Genomic DNA, 19,931 nt, shown 5'->3' with positions numbered 1-19,931 from the left:
TTTGATTGATATATTGAAATCTGTAGATCAGAGTCCAAGCCCGTGATCACTCTCAATATTTTGCAACGATGTAATAGAAGCGAAATATAGGACTGAAAATTCATCAAAGATGATATGCTCGAGGCAAGATTGTTTGAAAAATGACTAGTGTACACGAAACGAATGGTACAGGTTTCAAAACTAATGTGTCAAAATGTACGGCAGAAGATGGTGATAAGTTACGAAAAGCATCATGCGTCGTGGTAGTTCAAAAAAGACGCACAGCAACGCCGGCAGGAAGCTCTTATCCTTACGAAGCGGTGGGTATAACACAGCAGTGAGCTAACGATCCTGAGAGAAATTTATAACGCTACACGTATACGTACTGGGAGAAAACGGGAGAGCCTGACGGATCCGACGATCATAATTTTGGCTTTCAAGCGTGCAAATGCCGTGGAGATTGTCGCCGAGTGGCGCCATCTGGGCAAGTTGTCGAGAACTCCAACCACCCCCTGGGCCTCAGCAGGTCTCCTCGGCAATCTCTTCTCCCCTTTCCACCACACCTCGGCATGTTTCATCCCTGAAACTCTCTGCCCTCGCTTCATCTACCCAGACATTATCATCTGCCTCTCGTGGAATACATAAAAGCTAAACAGGAGGTGGTTCATCGAAAATAGTATTATACATACCCAGCCGTAGCTTGTCCCTCGAACAATACAGTCGCCGGTTTCGCTTTTCACCAGCCTGCGTGCAATCGCACTTTTTGATTCTTCCTTCTCGTGAAAACAACGGTTATATTCTCGTTCCAGGACTGAAGCATGGAAACGGAGGGATAGGAAGCGCCAGCAGCTCGAGGAGTACGAGTCCTAGTCAACAGCAGCCCCCTCAGGGTGGCCTGTCCTTCATTCCCCAGCCGAGAAGTCAGAACCCTGCGAACAGGCATCCTCCAGCAACTACTCCAAGGTACGTAGCCGGGCGGTTTTTCTTGTCGCCGGCGTATACCGCAGCCCTTCAATTCATTTCCCAAGATCGTCGATATCGAAGGAGGCAAACGAGTGTTTCGTACCCCAGGCACGTATTTACGGTCTGCACGTAGACAGCTGGTACCTGCAAAGCGGGCGTCTGAGGTATACACATCACCCCTGAAAAGCCTCGGCCTTTCTGGATTTTCGGAGTATTTAACGGCCCATCTTTCAATTTCACGCTTTCATCGGGTGAAAAGGTAGAAGAAAACGGAAAAGCAAACATGTACGCGCCGGGCTTTGTCTGTTCATCCCCTTCTCCAAACGCTCCGGGAATATTAAATCAAGCGGTTTCGTGACGGCCATCATTTACTACACCCCGTTCTTTTTATAAACCTCCGTCATTCTTCAGTCTTCGCGTTCCCTCGTTTTTTCGTTCATTTGCCAAATGTAGCTATTACCTGCGCAACGATGGATTGAACGAGCTTTTCTCGTTTCCTCATGTGTAAAGGTGTTTTTGAACTAGACGGTTAGCGGTGGTCCATTGACGCCGGTTGAAACCCTGTGTATCTTTGCTGTGTCGAAAATTTCACTGAATCTTTACAAATTCGTGGGATGAACCTGCAGGCGTCGCGAGGGTTGATGGTACACAGAGCTGTAATATCTCGACACCCTCCATGCTCTCTAACGGGTAACGAAGCACTCTCTTATCCTCTCTGTTCCACCCCCCTAAATTCCGAAGATCGTTATCCCGGTGCATGTATGTGGCAGGTGTTCGACCCCGAACGACCCATTCCGGAGTTGCCCAACAAGTGGTAGTTTGATGAGCACCCGAGGGATTCCGCCCTTCTGCTGCTCGTAGATTCTCGCATGGATTTCCGCTCGGTTCTGAAATATGCTAAACTCGGTGAATCTTGTTTTCAGCCCGCGGGCCTCGACCGTCGGCCGACCCGGTGGTCTCAGGGCGCCCCAGGCCTCGCCGTACGCAGCGCCGCAGCCGACGGTACAGCAACAGGGGAAGAACTCGGTTCTCGACAAGTTCAAGCTCTTCAACAACAAGGAGAAGAATCAGGAACGAAGCAAAGCGTCTTCCGGCGTTTCAAAGCGCACCTCAAGCTCGTCCGGATTCTCGTCAGCGAGGTCAGAACACTCGGACAGCTCGACTTCCCTCTGTGACCAGAGCAAGGTTCAGGTAGAATCGCCGAAGTCGAGAGCTCTCAAGTCCAAGCTTCAAGCCAAACCTGCTAAACAGGCGAGCCCCAAGGCAGCGAGGAAGGAACAGGCCAAGGCGCAGAGCAAAATCGCGAGGACGAAGGGTCCCGAAAAGGGTCTCGCCTACACTCCGCCCGTCGAGGACGCGAAAACCAGCAAAATCGCCAACATCGCGCCGAAGCTCGTCTTGGACAAGAAACTGAGCAATGCGGAATTCCTGAAGCCGACTAGTCAGGCCCAGAAAACAAACGCCGCTCTGACGGCCCCGAAGACAGTCGCACCTCTGCAGGAAACTAAGATCGTTGCGAACCAGAAATCGGAAACGAAACACGCCCAGCGGCCGAAAATGGAACTTCCGGGCAAAATATCCGACTCGAAAATTCAGCTCCAAGGTCTCAAGGGCCCTCCGAATGGACTGAACAAGGATATAATTGCCCAGAAGGCAGTCACCCCGAACAGCAACGGTTTCATCAAGCAAAACGTCCAGGAGCACAACTATTCCGGGTCACCGATCTCGCCGAGCCACGGACAGGTCTCGCCCTTCGATAAAACCATGTCAATGAACCATTCGAACATATCGGACGCGCAGAATCATCACTTGGAGACGAATCAGCAGCAACAGCACCACTTTTCGACGGTCGACGAGGGCAACGAGAAGCAGTATTTTGCGGACATATCGCCCTCGGCGCAAAATGGTAATCAAAAATCAACTCCCACCGAAACGCGGACCGCGGAGGCTCGAACACCGAACCAAAATGAGTCCTCGACAAAAGTCCCGATGTCACCGGTTTTTCTTCACGTTACGGACAGCGGCAATCAAGCCGATAATTACAACTCTGGGCAAGGTGACAACAGTTCGTGCCAAAAGAAAATTAAGTCCGACGCCAGTCCCTCCGGTCAGGGATTCGAAACGCCCCCGAACAACTTGGGCAGTAATTTGGGAAATTCGATGCAAAATCTCGCTCCTGGGTCCAGCATTCCTAAACCCACCGCGCTCGTCAAGGGCACCTCGAAACCTCCCAAGGATCCGTGCAATCTCGGCACTCCAACGCCCAACAAGTACAAGGCTGACAGCTTGCACCGGAAGCTTGATCCAAACACGGTCGCCATGGTCTCTCCGATGCCCAGTATTTCCGACCTAATGTCCGAGAGCTCGCACAGCAACTCGAACAGCACTGGGCAGAGTAACTCGAGCGATAGCAGCGTCATATACAGGCCAAGCAGCGAGAGCGGAAGTGACATCAAAACCATTCCAAACAGGAAAATCGAGACTACCTTCGAACAAATGGAAAAGGTCGGTCGAGCTTACACTCGTTCCATCATCGTTGATCGGTGCTTTATTGATTGCCGGAAAGACGGCCTCTTTGGACCACGGCAAATAGATTTGATCTTCCACTTTTATTTTTTTTTACTCTACCAAATGCTATAAAATTCTACACTAAAATATATGAATGAATGTAGCATCGCATGGAGATCCAAACCGTCTGCTTTAACTGATGTCCAGAGGGTTTGAAAAGGTCCACAACACTTTCGAATCGATATAACGGGCTTCATCGATAGTATGAATTTCGTTTCTTGTAAGCTGTTACAGATTAGGGTATCTTCTCATTGTCAGTTTGATTTCAATACATCAGCCGTAATGCGGCAATTAATCAGTTACTTTACACGCATCGAGGCGTAGATTCGCGTTAAAAATACGGACTCTACGCGGTCTTGAATAAACACGATAACGATAGAATAAATTCATTTACGAAGTATATACGAAGTAAAAACATGAGAACTTGGGTGTACATTTACATACGGAATGATCTGTGATAAGGGTTCCAAGAATCATATTGGATTGAATTCTCTCTGTTTATGCTCGTTCGGTACTACTCGAATACTATATTTTTTTATACCTTCTAATGTTCGAAGATAAAAGCACTGTTTACTATTAGCTGACAAAAAATAGCGCTTCCTGTTATAAATTTGTCGAAATCTATTAGGATTGGATTGGGCTCTGTCATGAACCCTTCGAAACTTTTCAACGAGATCTAAAACCAATCGTTTTCTTCATCTAGGTTTTATCCGAAGTCCCAAACTGTGGAGGAGGAGGCACCGTGGCCGAGGAGGACACGGAGATGACGGTGAAGCCGATGCAGCCTCTCCTCCGCGGGTACACCCCGGGTGCACGAGGTCTGCAGACGTTGCCGAGCAGAACTACGACGCGGCAGTACACGGTGCTCCATTCCTCGTCGCATCACCACGTCGGACACGTCGGTCACGATTACGCGGACAGTGATATTGCCTCCGGGTATCTGAGCGACAGGGAAGTCCTGAGGGGAGGAATCGGCGTCGGTGGCGGACCCGGGGTCGGAAGCCGAACCTTGTCGGATCTCTGCGACGGTTACATATCGGAGGGTGGCGCCCCCCTCTACGCTCGAAGAATCATCCCCGATTATTCCCACGATGACCGGTAAGAGATGAAAACGAGTAACCTGTGACGTACGAGAAAGTTGATCCAATTTACCCGCGGAAGATTTAAAACCAATCGTCCGAAAATTATTCGGCTCATCCCTTCGACGGAAAAGGGTTCGAGTTTTTATCCAAACCAATTTCAAACCTCAATTTTTCACTGTCGTTTCGCTACCGCTCGCCATCCTACTGAAAAAAAGTTTAAACCGACGGTCCGTTTACTTGCGATATATTTCAACGAGGACTTCGGTAGTCGGTGTTGTATGGCTAGTTCCGTGTAGGAAAAGGTATCGGTTTTTATTTAGAACCGTGTCTCACGGATTCTTCATGATAGAATTAAGAGAATTCAATTGAAACAATTTTTGATAAGATTAATGTTGTAATTTGTAATTCTTATGCCAGCTTGGCGGTTTGTAAGAGTGATTGAAGTTTTTCGAATCGAGTCTAAAGTCAGTCCTTAAAAAATGTTATTCATTTCAAGAATTTCATTCTTCGTGATTGAAATCCCGTAAAGCAGCCACGGCTTGAAGAATTTCAGATGAAAACAAGAACTTTCCATCACTTCTACGAAACAGCCGCAACGCATTACGAAACGCCTTTCTGGGAGTGAAATAAAATTTGTTCAAGCGTTTCGCGGCGCCCGCGTTGTATGTATATGTATATCTATACGTAGAGCTGAGACAAGAGACGCTTTTGGCACACAGTAGAGATCCTCCTAAAGAAGTGGACCGAAAGAATGATGGTACACAAAGACGAAAACCGCGAAACTCCCCTCCTAAATTCTGACCCGGTAAGCGTGAAAATTTCGAAAATTGTACGACCTAGGCATGGTTGATGAAGTCGTGAAAATGAAATGCCGAGAAACGCGTGCTTTGTCACATCGACATCATAATCTTCATCCTAATGGATGAGCTACAATGTCGATTGATTTGGCAAGTAAGACTCTCACGGTGATAGAAGCGATGAGAAAAAGAAGGAAAGAAAGAGTATATTTCCCATGTAGCAAGTAACGCGACTTCGTGTTGGACTTTCATTATGTGCGAGGGTTTGAGACGTCGTAGACCCACCAACTCGCGGTAATGTAGTCGCGCAGTTAAAAGACCGCTTTCATTCTAATTTCGTTTAATTAGCCGTAATTTGCTACGCTAATTTTGGAGGTTGAGTCTTAGCCGCTAATTACAACGCGGGTTGGATTAATTGAATTAAACCGGGTAAACTCTCGGCGAATAATTAATACCGTGGTGCGGAGGACACGTGCCGCGTGTCTAGGCTAATCAGAGCTGTTTTAAAACTCGTATACGTAGAAGTTGCGTAATCCCGAATGCCTAGAGTCACGTCTGTACGAGCTGGCATTAACGTGATGTTTTGAATATCTCGGTGCATGAGGGGTGAGAAAAAAGTAGAAAAAATTCATCTAGTATGTGAAGCTATAACGATGATCATTACAAGAATCGAGTGGAAACGAAAGATGAGATAAAAAAGAGCGAGGCGATCGGAGGAAACTTCATTTCCAGGCAGGATATTATCGGCGTGGGGTTTGAGGATAGGTGGAATTAGGAAATGCGGGAAAACTAGTAACGACCGGGTCGCACTTTCATGGGAATTGACCGAGTGTTTTCCTCGTTTGGGAAATACGGGGCTGGCAGTCACGCGCGTATTTAAGCCGGTCCCTCCTTAACCCCGAGGTGAACTTTGCAGCACCGTCTGGCGCGAAGTTTCGGTTACGGGTTGGTCTATAAATTCTTTCGGGTCCGGCATGCAATTACTAGAAAACGCGGCCTGCTATACACGCGGTTGGACCCTTGCCACCCTGCCTCCCGAATACACAGCGCGGAGGTGAGATCGATCCGTAGTAGTGTGCAAAGAGAGGATTAAATTTCGAGAAACTGTATCGCCTTTCAAACGAATGATATAGGTGCAGGCACTACAGGAAACATGAGAAGCCCTTGTGTACCGTCCTACAAAGTCTAATACACTCGCTGGCCATATCGAGGGCCGGATATTTCCAGCAACGACTTCAGCGCTGAATGGTTTCCCGCGTTCGAGTAGCAATATACATCCTTGGAATATCCAAACACGACGTCCAATATCCAGAAAAACTTGCATTATCCGATCCTAACCAGTTTCAAACCGTCTATTCCTATACCGGATAAAATTCCTCCCCGTATTCGAGCACTCAATATTCGCCGTCGGCCTTGGCCAAAAATTTCGTCCAGGCAGCGGAGATATTGGCTGCTGGCTCGAGAAGAGCTGCTTCGAAAACAACGCGACGGGGCACAGAGTTCGCTCTTCCCCCAGCTCGAGCAGGCTTAACGTGGCCGAATTCAATCCACGGGATTTAATCGGGATTATCCGTTTTGGCCCACTTCCGCCGCGGTCTCGACACCCTCGCTTCTTCCATAACCCGCCTGAACCTGGGTGTAAGGGTGCCGTTGCATGCAGGGGTAGGTTTAAGGAATGGAAATCTGACGGAGTTGGCAGATATTTCTGCGGGAATCGAATACTCGCGGTGGGAGGAACTCCTTGGAATATCAAGGGGACGTGATCCTCGGGCCGTGTTTTCGGCCGCGCTTCCTCGAGCGAAGAACTATTGTCTTCATCCTGATGCAATGAACGTTCACCTCCACCACCCTACCTCTCTCAATTCGCACTTCACCTTTGACTCCGTCCTCTTCATCCTTTGTCAAAATTTGCCGATTTTTTCTAACGGCTTTGCACGCGATTTTCATTTCGGGATTGCAGTCGATTGGACGCGCATATTAAGATAACGTAACTCGAGTTGATGCTTCGGTAGGATGGAATGTATCGTCTCGGTATAATTCAGTGAAATTGTATTCCATCCACTCCGATAGGGGAGTCGTAAAAACTGGAAGCTTCGGAAACCAGGTCCAGGGGAAAAGACATGAAAATTTTGTAATGGCTCAGTCACGTATAGGAAGCAAGACCCCGACCAGACTTGGCCCGCCTTTTTATCACGCGCGTGAGATGCGAGAAAGAAAGTGAACGGCTGTATCTTCGAACCTCCAGAAAACTCGACATTGAAAATTCATAACCGCACAATTTTCGTGAATAAAATGCGATGGGGATCGATGAAAATGAGTATCATTTTTTACATCCTGCACCTTGGGCGAAAAGCGACGAGTATTAATTACAGATACTGTGCGGAAAGTACATAATACAGTATAGGTATACGTATATGTGATACAATATATCTGCGGTTGAAAGTGCAGTCGCGGGGAGGAAATCGTTAAGAACAATGAGAAATGACCGAGAGGCGTGTTGGTGCGTCACGTGATGCCGGGTGCATTTAATGAATGCTATCTCTCAGCTGAATGCTGGCATTGTTACGTCTGAAGGAAGTCCTTTGTCGAGAAAGGGGCAGCCTTGGGCCTGCCGGAATAGACTATAATATCTATCTATTATCCGTCGTTATATCAGGCGCGTTACACAGCCGGACCATCCCGCGCAGTTTTCACCCCTGGGCACCCTTCTATTATCATCGAGATTTTCTCGCATCTTAAACTTTGATAAACCGCTAAATGAGTTGTGTAGAAAGGAGAGTAAAAAAAAAAAAAAGTAAAAAAAGAGGAAGTAAGAAAATTAAGTCGAATAACGACGTATAATGCTTCGCATGCTTAGGTAAAAGCGATGAATTTTTACGGCTTGCAGTAAGTTCTGCACGACGATGGGGCTTGCAGCAAGCCTGTTTAGCATAAACACGCCTACCATCTACGCGGCACGGCGGCGACTTTATTATGCCCACCTTCCTTCCTTCCTACCTTGCTCCTTCCACCTTCCTACCATGCCGCGTTGAAAACCAGCGCAGTCATTAAACCTAAGCGTTCGGCTTTCGCCTGGCTTATTGTAGCTGCAGCCGTGACGCCCTCGCAAAATCTTGGACTTTTCATCTCTGATCGATATGGAATGGAAACCAGAGCGGCTTAACGATTCCCGCTCATTCTGCCTCCGCCCGCCGCGATTCATTTTTATACGCTCCATCAGCGCGGTGTTATCGTCGAGGCAAGAGGCTTCCTACCTCGATACGGCGTGTAATTAGCCTCCCTTAATAAGTGTACGTATACATGTATATATATTTTATATATATATATATATATATATATATGTACACACCTATCTCTATATGCATCTAAATTCACAAGATTCGAAAAAAGACCACCGTGTACCAAGTCTCATGCCCTGCATTGTTTGAAATTTCCCTAATTGGGTCTGATTAAATTCCACTCATTATCGAGGTTCCTTGATTCTCACAATCAGTTTCGAATCGATACAGGTATATTCAACAGCCATTTCAAACGCTATCTGCTCGTATGCTTTTCAAGAGGAATAAACTCTTTGCAGCGGAGATAATTAATTGGCAATTCACTACTGCCTAATAGTCCCGCCATATCAGTCTAATTAGAACTCTGGTAAACGACGCTTGAAAAGCACATTTTATGTGGGGTGCATGCAAATTAACCCCCGCTGAATAGTGGCCGATTATTCAACGGCTTTCGCTGGTTAAATTTAGAAGAATCATCGTTGACGGCGTAGAAATACTTTGTTATTGTCTGAAATGAGACCAAGAAACCTGCACGGGAAACGAAAAACTTTGCCAATTCGCGAGTGTGATTGGCAGTGTAAGAAAATGTCGGACATCAAGCGAGTTCGCAAAAACTGTAAAAGTTTTCGCTGATCGTACTTTGCAGAGAACAAGGGGATCGAGCAACAAGGTATATTTATATATACATGTAATGTAAAAGACATTCAGCATTACACATCTCCCTCCGTTTTTATTTTGAATTATACCTTTACGAGTTACGACAAAGCAGGCGAAATTTTTCTTCGAAAACCGTCGATGTACATAATCGTCCGACGCAAGAGGGCCGTTTCTCCTCATCTCCCCATCATTGCGGTAAATCGTGGATCACTGGGAGCTTTCAATCATATTTGGCACATATCCCTGAACGTACGAGACGTCGTTACATTATCCTAAACTGCGCGGGGTGAGGTAGGGGAAGAGGCAGGGGCGAAAGGAGGAACGATTGCGCAATTCGATATCACTTTGTGCAGGGTGAATACCAGTCCGTGTCATATTTTCGCGGGAAATGACGTCGGTCGTGTCAACCGGCCGAAACCGTCAGGCACTAGAACCGTAGGCATTTACTACTTCGGCGGGTAGTACGAAGCGATGACGCTTGCGTCCAGGGCGTCCCGTGACGTCACGCCGATCGATCCCCGGCACATCGCGCGGTGGCGCGACCTGCTGGCGTCGCGACGCCTACTGGCACCACGACGGGCGGGGAGTCCGGGGCGGCAGCGGACTGACAGTGATGATCCTGGCCCGGCCCGTCCACCAGGGTGATCCGAACGTGCCTCTTCGGGGATCTACGGGGTGGACGGTGAAAACGGTGGAAATAATTATTATCCGTGCGGCAGAATTACGGGGTTGTTATATTAAACGATGTGAGTATTTCTCCGGGGTTTTTCGTGCGCCGTCGCCGTCGACGTGACGGTTCGAGACGATCGTGTTTTTCCAGTTTGTTGTAGGTATTGCGAAGCGAGGAACCGGAGCGGACAAGGTGAAGTAGATTTTTACCCTCAATCTTATTACTCGGTAACCGTACATTTACACTCGTGGCTTGTGTTTATGGGGTTTGCATTTTTTGATAGGCCATGTTGTAGGAGTAGGAATTTTGCGAATTTAGTGTTTCGATTTAATACCGAATCGCTGAAAATTAGACGAAATAGGTTTGGACAGAATTTTAGCTGTCAGAGTTTCAGTCGGTCAGTTTCGAGCATGGGGCCGCGGTTTTTAACCAATTAGGTATTCTTCTGATGTCGTTTGAAAGTAGTCTAACGCGACTCGAACTTTCAAAGACTCAATCTGTATCGCAGATATTGCTTTTCGCCAAACTTCAAACTCCGATGTTACTTCGTAGGCAAAGTTTCCAATGATTTACCAGGTTCTTTAGTACAGTGGGCTGAATTAGTATTGAACGCAAATTTTTCTTTGTGATTAATTGTTTGCGCCCAAAATTGAACAAAGAAGTTTTTCAATACATTATTCAGATAGATCTACAAAACAAAAAAAGGTAAAATTGGTAGCGCTTGAAACTCATTACACACTCTTCATAAAACATCTCAGTCAGTAGTTTATTGCAAATTTATGTGTGTAAGACGAAAAATATTTTTTCTTCTTTAAGCTATTTAAATTTAATCTCAATAACTCCGTGATTTTTAGAATGTAGCAACTTATTCGATTTTCCCAAATTGGAACTTTATGGAAAGCCAAACGAAATCACTGCTCATGCTTTCATTTATAATGCAAGTAAACGACTGTCAAGGAACAGCCCATCTATCGTGACTTTTATAACTCCAGGCTATGGTCTTCCTATCAATTATGAAAAAGCGTTTTCTGTAGTTTGTGACCAGTTGTATTATTGTATAGCCACAATCCTAAAGGTGGACACTTTACTATGCTCATGTATTCTTTATGCTCGTGAAGGCTTGTGAGGTAGCTAAATCTCGTTAACCCATTCTCTTTGTCACAGGTAAAAGCGTAATCTACTGCCAGAACAGTGGCTTTAATTAGATAAACACACACAAGGACCGTGCATTATAATTGCTCATTTTCAATAGGAGGACAAATACTTTGAACTCGTCCCGTCAGCTGTTCGGGATTGAAGTTATTGTTATCCAAGACAATCCGTCAGTTTTGAAAAAGTCTTTGGGTTTGATTACTTCGTAGAATAGGCGGGTATGTTACTTCAGTTGACTCCAGTCCTCAATTTGACTACATTAATACAATTGCCAAATTAGCAATGAGACAGAGTTCCAGTATCGCACTGATTAAAACAATATTGAGCCTTGTCTCCTTGTGTCCAATCTGTGCACAGGACAAAGGAATCGACAAGGGTATTCGTTTTGAGCGGCCTTCATATATTTTCATCCCGAAATCACCCCACTGAACATATTACGATCTTCGGGATGTGCCAGTCTGTTCAATCTTTCAACGTGATCATACTTGAGATTGCGAATTAGCCACAGACTGATAACTTGATCAATAATCGAAGGTTCGTCCTGCGACGATGTTAGGCCAGCATTAATGGAAAGACGTCATTCGACGGTTTACTTGGCAACCGTAGATGGATGGAGTTGAATTCATACCATAGCTGGAACTATTCCCAATCTTGTGATTATTTCTCCAAGCCTCGCGGTTGAACATCGCTGACGAAAGTGATACGCAAGTTGTAATTAAATTCGCTGATGGACGCGATCCTTCTAAAGTATCTGACGTTTTGCACACAATTGCAGACGTTTGATAACAATGAGGAATTATTCATTGACGTTGTTGCGGTGAAAATTCAACCTGCAGCAGTGAGTTGTGACGCAGTGCAGTTACAACTTCCGGTCTTTCAACGGAAACGTTTCTCCGAGAAGAGTATGATAGCTGGTTTTGAAAAAATAATATCTCCAGCTTACAGTTTAGAGTTAAAATGAACATTCGCTGGATGATGAAGGAGAGATTTTCATCTCCCTCCGATGCATTTGGTTATTTGTGCAATACCCACCGTGTAGATCAAAGGTTTCGAATCGGGAAATCCAATCACTTAGTGCAAGTGAAATTTTTCGGACGGTCTTCAGGATATTGCTTATGTAGATTGGTCGCGGCGAGCGTTCCAACCGAAGGACCGAGGGACGACAGTGAATTGGACTCTGGTCACTACGGGGTGGGAATATTATATAGGTGGCGTGGAATAGATTGGGCCGATGGTTTAATCTCGCTAATAGAGCTATTCCTTCTGGAGAGATAACTGAGAAGGAAGGCGTCTCTTCTCGTCGTAGGAATTGGTTAAGTGCTCCGAGACACAAAGGCCTTCCAAATACCGATATTAAGTGTAATGGCGTGATTACGCGTCTTCGTGGTGTGGAACAATGTGCTGGTTCACAGCTCTCTGAAGCGAATGGTGAAGCATTACCGCAGCACCGAGTGTTAATGGCTCCTCATAACGATGGTTGACGTTCGAGAAGGTCATACGAGGTCGGGGAATGTCGAAGCTCGCGTCGGCGACCAACGTCTAGTCATAAATTTCTGAACCACACAGCGAGACTCTGGTTTTTTCCCCGTGTTATCCATTTCGTCAGACGTGCCAGAAATACTCCTACCGAGATGAGAGTTTTATTCGAAGCTTATGGACAGGTCACATTGTCTGGTAAAGGCAATGAATCCTATCCGATGTACACTGAATTATGTGATATCAATCCCAAATATTTTTATTTGGATCTAACCAGGATTGCATTCGGTGGGGTATGAAGACTCGAAGATTTAGGTGGTTCGATTCAGGATGACAAAACGCGTCTGAGAATTTATGAAGAGAGAATAATGAAAGGAAAACGAGAAAATACGGAGGTCGACACGCCTGCGTATCAGGTTCGCTTCTTGGCAGACGAAAGATACAGTCAGATAATAGTCCTCCCCGGAGATCCTCGAACGTGAAAACACTCCATATTCAATACCGCGGTCTTTTCATTCGTACACAAGTTTTCGTAGAATATTTTCTATACCTCTTGATTGTATGGAGATTGCGAATGCTCTCGGTATTGCGACGCGCTGGGTTCAACGAAACCGCACGTACCTACCTACCTTGATTACGAACGCGCATGCATGGAATGCCTTGCAGTTGTATTCACACTTGCAAGTCACGAATCGCACGTATTCGCTGTTTACAACCACTCCACTGTGATTGAGAACTATTGAGAATCAATTTCCGATGAATGGGGTCGACCAATCGGAAAGCAATCTTGCTCCGTAGCTGCGAAGACTGGTTATTTTATCTTTTCGATAGTAAAATTGTAATGTAAACTGCGCCATTGTTTCTTTCAGAAGAATTCCGTAACACGAAGATGGCTCTTTCGATAAACTATAAAGTGGCTCTTTCCCTCACGTTTCAGACTGGTGAGTGGTTCGAGACGAGAATTGTCCGGAGTTAAAGATCTGGTGTCTTCTCGGAGGGTCCAGAAGAGGCCGTCGGGCGCCGGGAGGTCGGATGGTGGTGGTCTTTTAGGAGGCTGTAGTGGTGGAAGCGACGCCCTGGCCGAACTCACCATCGAGGAACTGGCCTCCATACCCGCCGCCAACCACGCTGGTCATCCCTCTCATCACAAGGTTAGTCATTCACGATCAATCAAGTCATACTTCGAAGTGGCAAATCGCTCAATACACATCCGCGGCGGGATTGATGGCGATATTTTCGACTGTTGTGGCATCGTATTCAGTTTTTTTTCGGAAACGTCGCACGTACCGCGTGGATTTCAACAGACAATGTATTATAAATTGACGTGTCTTAGCGTAAGTAGACAGCTGGTCCAACCTTACGCCGTCATCCATTAATCTCTATCGGCTAACGACCCTTCCGCCAAGAGGTTCGCCGTAATTACGTTCCTCTACCTAAACGCATTACGCTTCATACTCTGATTGGTAAAAGGGTAATTAACTCCACCGATACAGAGGCATTCCGCCGTTTATTGTGGGGTGACAAAAACTGTTTGATGATACGTACTAATACCTTCAAGGCTTGGATGTATAACGTGTATAACGAATATTACCTCGGATAACAAAGCGCTCCAGAGATTGTGCAAAAATTTTGAAATAGCAGACGTATACTTCTTCAGGAAAATTCCAGTCAAATCAATGTCAGTACTTAATTCGACCGTTGAGGATTCCTTATTTCATTAATTCCCAATAAAAATCAAGGAAATAATTTACTTTAAATCCATCAATAATATCGACATGTATCACTGATTCCCAAGTCGAAGTTAGCGAGTTATAAACTCATTTCTAAGTTACTTAATTTTCCTAAAGATGATTTCCGATCCATTTTGCAATTTTGGATTCCATTGTGATTATCTCGCGTAGTTGGACGTATTCGATCTTCAGACATTAATCTTTCTTCGAAATCTATTCCCTCGACTCCTCTTGCCGCCAGCAAAACTTCTTAGTAGTTGCAAAACTTGGGACAGACTTGCTGACGCATGCATTGCGCTGAATATTGAATAGGGTGCAGGGGATGTTAACCCCGTCTTCTCAGACGGCGCGATTCGCCGAAGAAGCCATACGTCCAAGTTATCAAGAATGAGCTATACCATCACTTAAGGTCAACTCACGGTTAAGGGCAGCTGCAAGACTAAGTCGACGCGTTTTAATTTGAAGCGGGCCTCGCGTCCCTTCGTTCCCCCACAGCGCGGGTGTTTTTACGGCTTAAACTTTAACTGCAGTCCTCGATGTACGTACGGCAGCAAACCTGTTATGAGACCTCTTCCGACGGGGTTTGGGGGGCTCGTCGGTCTAGTTTTCCTCTTATTAACAATCCTAAGTGGTTTATGCCCCGGGTCGAGTCTTTAGAATTCGGGCTAACCTAGGGGCGTATTCATTCATAGCTGCAGATACAAAAGACCCGGGTATACTATATCCCATCTCCCAATTCTAAGGGAGCAATTAGGTGAAATTATTATTATAATCTGGGTTTAATCATCGCTACTCGAGTTCCGCTCCGTAATTCTTTATTATTCATATTCGTCTGGAGGAAAGGTGAAAATCCGCTGTACTCATTTACAACACGCAATGTTTACCATAATCTATCAATGACACCTGATCCTTGAAACGGTTTGAGCTCAGCATTATAAATTATAAATAATAAACAACTGAGAGTTTAGAAATTGTAATTATTCTTCAATCGCAAAAGCAACTTTGAAAGAATTTCGAAATAAGAAAGACTCTCGATTCGATAGTTCTCGTTTTCACTTTGTATTCTTTTTTTCTCTGAGATCGGTTTATTACAGTCATCGAAATAACACACTTCAAATCATGTGCCATCCACCTTTTGTTCGAACAAAAATCACGCACTCCCGATCGTTGAGGCGACAATCTGCGCTTCCTCTGCTCACTCGTTCTCTTTGGTACTCATCCTGAAAGCCGAAGGCTTCTGTTGTCACCGCGAAGTGAAGCAGCCGAAGAAACGGACGGGGTTAAGAGAAGCCTACACTTATTGGTAAAACATTTGACCTCTTTTGCTAACCGTCTATTCGCCACCGGCAAAGAGTGCGCAGCACTTATATTTCTTAAGAAGGAATTGCCGAGACCTCCTCTTCCCGTCCTTGGCGCTTCCCCGACTCCTGTAGACTCCAGGGTCTCTTATCGATAAACGTTAAAAGAAAATGGAGTGCTACCAAAACTCCGTTCGTTGTTGACTCTCTGTTAATCGCCTCGTCTCCATCTATACTTCTTTTGTCTTGTCCCTTTTTTCCTCGGGGCTCAATGAGACTTTCAACCCTTCCGGCATGATTTTCATTTCCATTGAATAGCCTTCGCTCTCGTTTTGCACGTATTTCACCGAACCTATAAAAATTCGTATTTTTGCGATTCGACTAAGTTGACTGAGCATAGTTTTGGATTAATAATTTTTGTTTCTTTGTGGTATGGTATCGCATCGAAACAAAGTTCTAACCAAAAACTCAACAGACCACTGATACGTTAAAGGTGTAGAAGTTTAGTCAATCCATTTATCGCCCAGGGATCTACATTCTCATGGTTTTTAAAATAATGGAAAAATTCGGTTGGTCCTTTTTCCTTCTCAGATGTCAACTCGGTGTACCGCCCTTAACGTGATAAGACTCCCGGTATTCACGCAGTACCTGCATAACAGAGGCACGGCGAAGAGAGAATGTTTTACGTCAGAAATTTAGGGCACAACGGATATATAAGTCAATTTAGTCGTCGTTATACCCTCCTGCCCCTAAATTAACGAACCCAAAAACTCCATGCCATCAAGCCTGACCCGAAATCGACTTAAGGAGACTCAAACCATAGGCCGAAGATTGGACTTCTTGATTGAATTATGTAGACGGGTCACGCCAGGTCGAGTTGCGCAATCGATATCAGCTAAGTAACAACAATCGGAGTCGGGGTGGACGCACTCTGCATGTCGCTCGCTTCCTCACGACGCAAAACATTCACGCATTCACAACGCATGCGTACTATTATACCACCACTGTGCAAACGGTCTTGCAGCCCTTTTTTTCGTGATAGGGCAGAAGCGTTGAGCGTTGAGCGTTGCGTGCGCGTATGGCTTACGCACCGTGAGGATGTGTACGTACGTCATAACACACCCGGCTCATATGGCAGCTGGGGGTGGTCGGAATGGTGTATGTATGCCTGATGTGGCCAGTTTACACGTGTCCATGGAAGTGCGTGCAAGCACTGTCCGGCCGCTCCGCCTCTTCTTTTCTCGCACAAGCGCGATTACGCAGTTTACTGTTCTGTCGAGAAACGCGTTACGCATCTACAGAAAACGGACCTGCGTGCCAATAATTTAATGCAACTCGTGACCCAAATATTCTTGGAGAGTAATGAGAGACCGTGCTGTACTTGCACCGATAATTTTCGCGTTAAAGTTGTGACTTCATGTGCGCGATAAGAGTAATCTTGTTTCGTTTGAACCGTACCAGCGGACGGATCGAAAATTTAACTGCGATGTAATCGGTTGTGCGCTGATCGAACACTTTCACTCAGATTTGGAAATAACTTCTGCTCATCCTCTTTAATCTTACTATCGAGAGTCTAAATTACAACGAAGTATCGGAAGAATAAATCGACGAGGACGAATTGTATAAAAGCGTTTCCAACTGCGGTTGGGAAGATAAAAAGCGTCCGAGTGTGGTTAATTAGGAAAGAGGATAATCAGACTTGTAACAAAAGACATTTCGCTAAATGTTGTGGAGCTGGTAGTCGGGGGTGATACGTAATCGATGGTGAGTTTTAAAAATCGTTTTTCATCAACTTGGATGTAGGGAATTTCGTCTTCTACGTTGTTCTTGAAGCGGCGGCTGCTGATGCGTCGGCGGCGCAGCCGTCTAACGGTAGAAAAAAGTTCAAAGCTTCATGGGAAATATTTATTGTTTCTACGGGGTCTACGTATAATCATAAGCCCAGAGTCATGGGTAACGTCTGGGTGTGGTAGGTGTCAACTGCCTCTGACAGCAAGGAACACGTGTGGCAGCCGGCCACTGAAACTCTCTATAGTAAGGTCCTAGGTACATATAAGAACTTGAACCGCACAGTTCCCCATGTGTAAGCCAAAGTGCGGCTCGGCCCAAACTGCGAACAGTTTACGGGGTGCCGACCCCCATGACTCACCCATCGGGCTCGTAGAGATCCGTCGAGTGTAGTCACGGCGCTTCGAGACTCGCGAGAGAGAGAGAGAGAGAGAGGAGAATGAGACACACCCCATCGAAAAACTCCAGAAAGACCCCTACTGACTCCTCTGATTCATGCAGCGGGAGGCTCGATGATACGGCCCCGTGGGAAATCGATAGAATCAAATTGGTCGCACGAGAAGAGTGTACAGACTTAGGTACATAGGCGGCTGCGTCTACGCTTGGTGTAGGTCGTGGAAAATTATTCAGGTCGGGAGAATTTTATTACGCAATCTTCTTTCGTCGATATTTCAGTCACGTATCTCAACTTTTATAGCATGGGTACACGTCCCTCCCGTTCGCCACTTCCTCGGTCTTCTTCCACCACGTTTTTCGCACCAATTTTTCTTTCAGCTCAGCTACTCAAATCTCAGACGCGGAAATGTGATTTTACGCGGCGCGGTTATTCTATTCTATTTTATTTAATTTTTTTTCAGGATGTGATTTCTTATTTTAACTAACTCGCTATATCTGCAATAATCGCGATAACGTGATTAGTCAAATTAATGATGATCATCGTTGTGCAAAAAAGTTTTAAGCTGCTAGGCATCAATTTGATATGTACTGTAAAATGTACGGCGCGGTGGCGCTGTGTTATCCGTATCAGTGACGCGGCACTATTTTAGGTTTATACGGAAACTTTTGATCCTATCCGAAAATTTATTGACACCGATTCGTCATAAATTTAATTCCATAGAAACGGGAGCTGTATGAAAAATGTTTATAGACTGCCCGGAATGCTTGAATTTCATGTTTTTTTTTACTCAGTTTAAGCTTAGGAACGAAAGCTCTATGGAAGTGTTAAATCTCACTGCAGGGTTTCTGAATAATTGAGAATCTAAAATATTATTTACTACCTTAAAAGAAATCAGAGATGTTGAAATTAGGACAGTCGAAAAGTTTTCTGACAAATTGTATACCCTGTAGTGTTCAGTTTTCATATATAAGAATATAACTAATGTCAGTCGTCCTCATTGTGTCAGTTCAAGCTACTTGGATCAGATAATTTGAATTTGAATACATTTGTGTACGCTATGAATATGATAAACATGTGATAATGAAGAATGATGTTGAAAAACAGAGGGTGCCTGGAGGCGGTAGCGTGGTTGTGGGGGGTGGCGTTGTGAGCGGGAGTGCCACCCCCCAAGGACCAGGTGTACAACAGCAGCAGGGCCACCCCGCTGGGAACAACGTGGTACACAGAGTCGTCAGTTCGAGGCACCCAGGCGGTCACCACCACGTGAAAAAGTCTGACAGCTCGCAGCAAACTGACACCTCAGCGTTCAAGCAGCCCCAACAAAACAGCAACAGCTCCAACAGTAACTCGAACAGCCAACAATGGAAAATGTACATAGAGGCTGGCGCTGCGAGAGACAGGGACCCGACTGGCCATCCGGGCCCACCCAGTCCTAGTCCTTCCAGGCGATCTCAGGTCAGTTAAAAGAATTTCGGAGAAAACCTTGTTCTACATTTAGCTTCTTCCCAGTCGTTAAAGTCAACGGCCAATCAGTGACTCAGTTTCCTGCAATTTCGGTCAAAACGGAGAAAGGAAGAATTGTCGGCAGGAGAAGCGTTCACATATGAACGAAAGACATGGTTGTTACAAACCTGGCAAAACTTAGGAAACTCATAAATATCGTCATAAATAATCTTTTCAGCAACTCTGACTGCAATTTTCTAGTTTTAGGGAATGGATTTCTTGCTGAGCTAGAGTCTCTGGTTATTTTTTTTTTTTAAAACCTCCTTTGGTATTGTTTAGTATAATCTTACCTTAGTATTTTTGAAGTTTTAGGAACAGTTGCCCAACCTTCATCAATTATTTGACTTGAACCATTGAAGGTTTTTTTTCTGTTTGGCAAAATTTGTGATCTGCAATGTCTTTCCAAAACATATTGTTTATGAGCTCTCGGGGTTCAGCTGCCAGCTGACAGCTCTTCGGAGATACAGGAATGGCGACTAACGAAGTGTAAAAGAAATTCATCCGTTACCATCCAGCTCTGCGGAGGACGAGATAAGTTTAGCCGTGTTTCATCCCGGTTAAGTGGAATGGAGCGTGGAACGCACAGGAAAACA

General features: G+C 45.4%; 1 protein-coding gene across 4 annotated transcripts in view; it reads left to right on the top strand.

Moving 5' to 3' along the window:
* Window positions 1-19,931, top strand: part of LOC107224084 (protein sickie) — a 173,230-nt gene that overhangs the window by 116,250 nt on the left and 37,049 nt on the right. For all 4 annotated transcript variants that reach the window (XM_046734013.1, XM_015664009.2, XM_046734015.1 and 1 more), the window contains 5 exons: window positions 789-942; window positions 1,866-3,447; window positions 4,214-4,608; window positions 13,560-13,773; window positions 18,940-19,290. In XM_046734013.1, coding sequence (XP_046589969.1) covers window positions 789-942; window positions 1,866-3,447; window positions 4,214-4,608; window positions 13,560-13,773; window positions 18,940-19,290 — 2,696 coding nt within the window. The remainder of the gene's footprint in view (window positions 1-788; window positions 943-1,865; window positions 3,448-4,213; window positions 4,609-13,559; window positions 13,774-18,939; window positions 19,291-19,931) is intronic.

The sequence above is a fragment of the Neodiprion lecontei genome, chromosome 3 (genome assembly GCF_021901455.1).
Source record: "Neodiprion lecontei isolate iyNeoLeco1 chromosome 3, iyNeoLeco1.1, whole genome shotgun sequence".
NCBI lineage: Eukaryota > Metazoa > Arthropoda > Insecta > Hymenoptera > Diprionidae > Neodiprion > Neodiprion lecontei.
The sequence above is the reverse complement of the archived record's forward strand: the minus strand, read 5'-3'. Positions and strand labels throughout refer to the sequence as shown.